The 7,039-nt window shown below is 48.1% G+C and overlaps 1 protein-coding gene across 1 annotated transcript in view; it reads right to left on the minus strand.

Moving 5' to 3' along the window:
* COG2 (component of oligomeric golgi complex 2) overlaps positions 1-5,239 on the minus strand; it is a 31,770-nt gene extending 26,531 nt beyond the window's left edge. Inside the window, exons 1-3 of the mRNA XM_053912917.1 lie at positions 5,030-5,239; positions 1,216-1,377; positions 17-82 (exon numbers count right to left, since the gene is read on the minus strand). Of these exons, the coding sequence (XP_053768892.1) occupies positions 17-82; positions 1,216-1,377; positions 5,030-5,101 (300 nt within the window). The 5' untranslated portion in view covers positions 5,102-5,239. The remainder of the gene's footprint in view (positions 1-16; positions 83-1,215; positions 1,378-5,029) is intronic.
* Positions 5,240-7,039: the final 1,800 nt, after the last annotated feature.

Genomic DNA, 7,039 nt, shown 5'->3' on the forward strand with positions numbered 1-7,039 from the left:
TCTACGGGATACTTACTAGAACTTCTTCCCGCAGCTGTCCCAAAGGCACGGAGAGCTGGTTGAGGGCCTTGTCCATGCCAACCTACGGGCAAAACCGCGTTGGCACAAACACGTCAGAACCAGGAGTGATAGCGACGTATCTGTTCAGTGATCAAAACGGCACTAGCTATAGGTTCTTCTTCTGTATGACCACATACTGCAAGGAACTAGCTAAATAACCATGCTATTTGCCATAAATATTGCTCGCAGAATATGAAAAAAATCTGTTGATATTCATAAAACAATAAGGGAATTCATAATAAATGAAAGCTTCCTTATGCACAATTTGCCTTTGGATGAAATTTTAAATGAACTGGAAAAAATTCAACAGGAGATGAACACCAGTTGATGTGAAAGTCTGGTGGCTTGGCTCCATTTCCTCTAAACATGATTATAACCTTTGAGAAAAATCCAAACCAAATAAATGGGATATAAAATATTTTGAGTTTCTAGTTCACATCTCCCACATTTATCTCAGTGGTAGATTTCTCAAAGCAAATACAGCTCATTGATTTTAATGCTTCCTGAAATTCCTATGGACATAACTACTTTCTGTACTTCTTTTAAAAAAACAGATTTAGAAACAAAATAAAATATGAACAACTTTTTTGCAAGTATTAAAACGCAAGTGTTTCTAAATGACTTTTACAAACACCTGACCGGTTCATCACAAACCATCATCACATGTTTACAAAGCCACGCCTCCTGCAGACCAACAGTGGCCACGGCCCCCTCACCCTGGCTCCAGCTAGCACACGGGCCTGGGAGTGAACCACACCCCCCTTCAGAATAGCTGAAGCTTATTCTTGCAAATTAGTCTCAGCCAGTGAGATGTCATGGCAATCACTTGGCAACCAGCAAAACTACTACTTTGATATAATATTTATTTACATATGTATGTACATAGCTTACATATAACTATATATATAGCTATCCTTAATAACTAATTTAAAAATAAGCTAGAATAGTCCTAAATGAGAAAAACCAAAAATGTATACCAAGGAAGTTTAGTTCTTTTGTTAATTCACGAGATGAGTGATCTCTTTCAGTCTCTGAGGGGGAAAGTCTACTGAAAGGTTCTGAAAAGACTCAGCACTCTCAGGAGAACGCTGCGTTCAGAAAGAGAGTGTGGGCGCTCATATACCGACTGGTAGGAAGAGCAGAGTTAAGGGTTACCAAGTTTGTAGAAAGGTTGACAAAATCTGCATAGTCCTTGTTGATGAGTTCCACCATGGCCGTCTTCAGAAGCTTGTAGTAGAGTTCCAGGTCATCCCTCAGCTCCTCCAGCTGGACGCGCTTCCGACAGTCAGAAACAAAGTGATCGACGTCGAAGTCGTCCTGAGAGTAAGACCCGAAAAGCACAGATGACTGCAGCGACCCTCCAGGGGTGTACAAGTAAAGAGAGACAGCGATGGAAGGGAACTCCGCCTGCTCACTCCTCGGCCCTGCGGCTACGGGGGAGGTCCTACGGGGGAGGTCCTACGGGGGAGGTCCTACGGGGGAGGTCCCGGCGTGCACCGGGCGCACAGGGAGCCTGCGAACCCTCCAAAAGGCCCAGGAGCATTCTCCCCTGCTGCCTGAATCTCACGGGGGGTTTATTTTACTTTTTAATTAGACAGTTTAAGTGGGCTCTTCTCAAAATAGAAACAGCTGCCCCCCTTAATTTTAAAAGTAACAAATGTCCAACCTAAAACTTTCAGAGAAGTAACTGCATAACAGATTTAAAAAATCACCCCCCCTCCCGATACTCTGCAGTGAAACGCTATTTTGTTTTTCACTATTTAATATTGTGAATTCACATCCTGCCAGATTTTTTTTTTGGTCTCTCTCTCTAAAATATGAATTACCTTTTAAAATTGAGCTACAACTGACACATAACATCATATTCGTTCGGATGCGCGACATAATGATTCAGTATTTGTGTATGCTGGGAACCAGCACGGTAAGTCGTTAACATTCACACCACGCAGAAATTCTTTCTTGTGACAAGATCTTAATTTACTCCCTTAGAAACCTTGGAATACATAATACAGCATTATTAACTGTCACCGAGCTGTCCCCACACCCCCTGGACTTCTTCATCTTATTAAGATTTGAACCCTGCACCCATCCCCCCGCCGCCACCTGCCACCAATCTGCTCTCTGCACCGATACGCCTGGCTTTTGGTGGTGTTTTTTAGATTCCATAGCCACCTGAGGTCACAGGTGTCCACGTGTCTGTCTGACTTACTACACTTAGAGGAACGCCCTCAAGGGCCACCCCCGTTGTCACAAATGCTAAGATTCAGTCTTGTCAACGAATGGCGCTACTGGGCAAGTGATGAGTCTGCGCACCAACCTCACACCACATTCAAAAACGTAACTCAAAATGGACCATGACTTAAATATAAGTGCTAGAACTATGAGACTTTTAGACAAAAACAGAGGTGGAAATCTGTGTGACTTTCGGCTAGGCAATGATTTCTTAGAAAGGCCACCAAAAAGCACGAAAAGCAATACGTAAGTTGAATATGATCAAAATAAAAATTTGTGTACATCAGAATACGTCAAGAAAGTGAAAAACAACCATACAATGAGAGAAAATATTTGCACACCGTGCATCTGATGAGGACCTGGTATTCAGAGAACACAAAGAACTCTTACAACTCAACCATAAAGAGACAAAATATTTAATTAAAACATGAGCAAAGGGTCTGAACAGACAATTCTCCAAGGAAAACACACCCGTGGCTGACAGGCCCGTGAAAAGATGCTGAGCGCCGTTAACCAGCAGGGAAATGCAAACGGCAGTGCAGGGAAACACCACTTCGCACCCCCCCCCCCAAGACAGTGGCGATACAGTAAGGAGAAAGAACAAAAAACACGTGTTGGTGAAGAGAAACTGGAACCGTCGTCTGCATGGTACAGCTGCGGTGGAAAACAGTTTGGCAGTGCCTTAAAATTGATCATAAAATTACCCAGGAATGCTTGCTTTCACACACGGGCTTCCTAGCACCGTGCTCAAGAGCCAAAACCACATCCTGCCTATCCCTGTACCGCCGCGTCTCCACTGCCGCAGGCACCCAGTGGGTGCCTGATGAGCGAGCGCCTGTTTGCTAAGCGAGCAATTGCAATCATGGCCCGACAGGGTCCCCGTCAGGTCTGGCAGACTGATGACACAGTTTCCAATCAAACGACTGCATTTCGAGCAATCTCAACATTCCTAAAGCAAACCTGATATTCTCCAACTTCCCCACAGGCATAAAACCGATGCAATTACAAAACGTGTTGAATGAGGCACAAATGTAGAAGTATAACCCCAACAGCAAGCTCTCCACCCAGCCTTTCTCCCCGGAATTATAACTTAACAAAAACATCTCTTCGAAGGAAACACAAATGGCAATTAACCTTTATCTCCAGGCCCCACCTAAAAAGTCAATAACATTTCACACAGAAGAGCTGTGTTCTCTTTTTTCCACCCACACAGGAAAGGAGGCACATTTATTGGCACTACAAATCGATCGTATGGCACAGTCAGAGGTTTAAGAGCCACGAAATATGAAACGGCTGGCATTCCAGCCCCTCCCCAGTCTGTCCTCTCCCTACGTGTATCCTGAGATTTCTACTTTCTGAATCCGCTTTTGAGCAAAGGCATCGTGTCAGTTTACAGGACAGTGACTCAGAACAGGGACTGGCACTGGGCCTGAAGGAAGCCTAAAGACCAGGAGGACAAGTGAAGCGTTTTCTGTGCTCTAAGATCCCTGAAGTCAGAACAAGGGCCCCAATCTCCATGGGCACCCTTCTTCTTCCAGCGCCCCTCTCCCCACCAGGTCTCCTGAGTTTGTCCCTGGCTTCAGGGCAGCTCCCAGCCAGCGGGTGGGATGAGGGGTTTCTGCCTCAGTGAGCTCCCCCTGCACTCTCTCGCAGACATCCCATTTCGGTTACACCTTCCATTACAGTGGCTGGGCAGACACACCCCTGCACAAGGCCGGGAGGGTGTTACTCCTGGGCCTGGAGAGCCCCGCATACTAAAAATGATATGGCCACACCGGAGAACCGCAGATCTAAAAATCCTTGTTTAAAACCAGACTTTTGGAGATGTGATCAGAAAGCAAGTATCAAAAAGAGACAGGCTTATCAACCTAGAAAAAGAGAAGACATGATGACTGGAATGCATCAAAAAACACAGAACAAGAGATTTAAACTCACGTGTTCAAAACTTTAGCTGTCTACCACTTTTAATTGTTTAACACTGAACCCAGCTACTAAGTGGTGTCAAAAATCGCGATCTTTAGAAATTAAACACACATATACACTTTTGTTTAAGCGCAGACCCAGAGGGATACATACACCAGGCAGCCAGACAAAGCTCCTCCTAGCTCTGATTCAAATCTCTGACATTCCCAAGGCTGGACCTGACTGATCTTCATGCTCAGTTACATGTTTTCAGTTTATGTTTCTAGTCTGTGAGTTCATGTTCTGTAATCACCTGCACACCAACTTCCAGTCCACCTCATCAAGTGGGGCGACTTCAGAAAGTGAGAACGCCTTGCTTCATCGTACTGCACCCAAGTCAGTAAGAATATCCGAATCTTTTCACTATCTCACTCCAGAAGCTTGAAGTTAACGTTAGGAAGAAACTTCAGACTAAGTGCCTTTTTGTTCAGTCATAGTTCCTGAGCCCCAGGTGCCAGACACTAGTCACCAAGCTTCTGCCTGGCGAGGGGACCGACCATCTGACTGCACGGCACGCTAACAGGGTCGAGGAACGGCGGGGGGTTTGCACTGAACTCAAAACTCCTTGCCCAGAGCGGTCAGGCCTTTTAACTCGTAAGCACGGTTTCACCGAAGTGCTCTCTCCAGGCTACACCTGCCAAACCTGAGGCCGAGAGACGCCCCGGGAAGTGCAGCGAGGTCCCCGCCGAGGGCACCTGGGCAGGAGAAGCCCGACGACAGTCCCCAAAAGGCAAGGGAGAGCAGGCCACCCACGGCCCGGCTCCGGGGAGCGCACCTTCATGAACTCGTCCTTGTCGAAGCAGAGAGTGTCCGGCCCCTTGGGCAGGTTCATCCTGCTTTTCTCCATCCCGCCGGCCGCCGCCTCTCAGCGCCGACACACCAGCGAGGTGAAGAAGCAGGGGACGGCGCTCACCTACGCCGCAGCCGCAGCCGCAGCCACGACCGATTTCCACGGCACAGGAGGCACCGCTTCCGCCAACATGGCAGCGCCCGAGCCGCGGCCAATGAGCGAGGGTGCCGCGGCCGGGCTCCGCCCACGCCGCCAAGAGGGGGCGCCAGCACTGCCGTCGTCGCGCCGGTAGGTGGTACTGCCTCCGTGCGGCGGAGGCCGGAACTGCACCCAGGGCCGATTGTCAGCCCTGGGGTTCTCAGGCCGGTCTTCCAGGCTTGGGCCCATCACCAGCACATTCCCTCGGTCGGTCCTTGTGCGCTGCCACGCGGCGCTCTCCTGGGTGCTGAGGCCTCTGTGGGAGACTCGGGCCTCCGCCCTCAGCCTCGGCACTCACTGGCGAGCGTAGCAACCCCTCCCATGGGTTCAGTTCCAGGGAGCTGTAGGGAAGAAAAGGTGGTCAGCTGGGCAGCCCCCTGCTTAACTTTGAGCTTATTTCCAGGGTGGGCAGCAACTGAACACAACTTCGGGTCTTCCAGGTTATCAAAATACAGCAGATAAATAGGTGTGAATACATATTTGTTCTTAATCAAAACCACAGGTGGACAAAGTTTGCTGTTTGTACCCCGTGCAATCACCCCCTACCCTGCAACTTCTCACACTTTCTTCCCTCCCCCTCCTCCCTCCATTCCAATTTTATTCCCAGATTTTCTTTTTCTCTTGCTTGCTTTGACTCCCATAGTTCCCTCCTCTAGCTGTGAATACTGTAATGAGTGGTGATCATTCATTTCTCTTTTTTACTCCTTGAGACTCTGACAACCAAACCCTAACCTCACTTTACGCTCTTCACCCTGTACATCTTTCCGTCACACAGCCTTGCTTTTCTGGATGGGGTTAGGCTGTTCCTCCCAATGCTGTTTTTCCTTTGGACAAAACATTAACCCTAACTGCCACTGGAAGGAGTGGGACAGAAGAAGACAATACCTTCAAATGAGACTCCTGTGTTCAAGTTACTCCTAAGAGGAGACTGGTCACTTAAAAAATGTGGGTGTAGAATCCAATCAATAGGATCCCTAGCACCAGGCCTTGCAAGCCTTGTTAAGGAGACTTTTCCCTGCCAGAGTCTGGAGAAGGTGATGGATGACAGCTGGAACTGACCCAGAGAATCAAAATAAACTGCCAGAAGAGCAATTATGAAAAGTGCATCCTATGTCCAGGTGATATCTGTTTCAGTATGGGAATTGAACGTGTCATTGTTCAACCCTGGCTGGTGTGGCTCAGTGGATTGAGCACCAAATGGTGAACCAAAGAGTTGCTGGTTTGGTTCCCAGTCAGGGCACATTCCTGGGCTGCAGGCCAGGTCCCCAGTAGGGGGTATGTGAGAAGCAGCCACCCATTGATGTTTTTTTCCCTCTCTCCCTCCCTTTCTCTCTGTCTAAAAATAAACTAAATAAAATCTTTGGAAAAAGCCTCATTGTTTGGTTTTTGTTTATTCATCCTCATTATAAAAATGTTTTGACTTACATAAGCGTCTGGAGAACGCAAGGGTTACCCCTGCCTGGGACTCATCACCCTGCTTCCACCGTCACCAGCGCCGCGCTGTGCCTGTGTCGTGGGTGCTCCTCCTGCTACGGCACTGCCACCTTCTTTCCCGGCTGGAGTATATTGTAAAGCAAATCCCGAACATCCCATCATTTCCTGCTCCCGGGGTGCCTCAGTTTCCACGTTGAGCAAGAGGAGGAAGAGGAAGAAAGGACATTTGGTTACACGCCCGCAGTGCCATCATCTCACCTGAAAAAAGCCAACAGTTCTAATAACCAGTCCGTCTCAGCTCTCAGAGGTGCGGCTCTCAGCCCAAAGCCACACAGTCAATGAGTGACAGGTGTAAACCCAGGG

Source organism: Desmodus rotundus, chromosome 10 (assembly GCF_022682495.2).
Source record: "Desmodus rotundus isolate HL8 chromosome 10, HLdesRot8A.1, whole genome shotgun sequence".
Classification (NCBI taxonomy): Eukaryota; Metazoa; Chordata; class Mammalia; order Chiroptera; family Phyllostomidae; genus Desmodus; species Desmodus rotundus.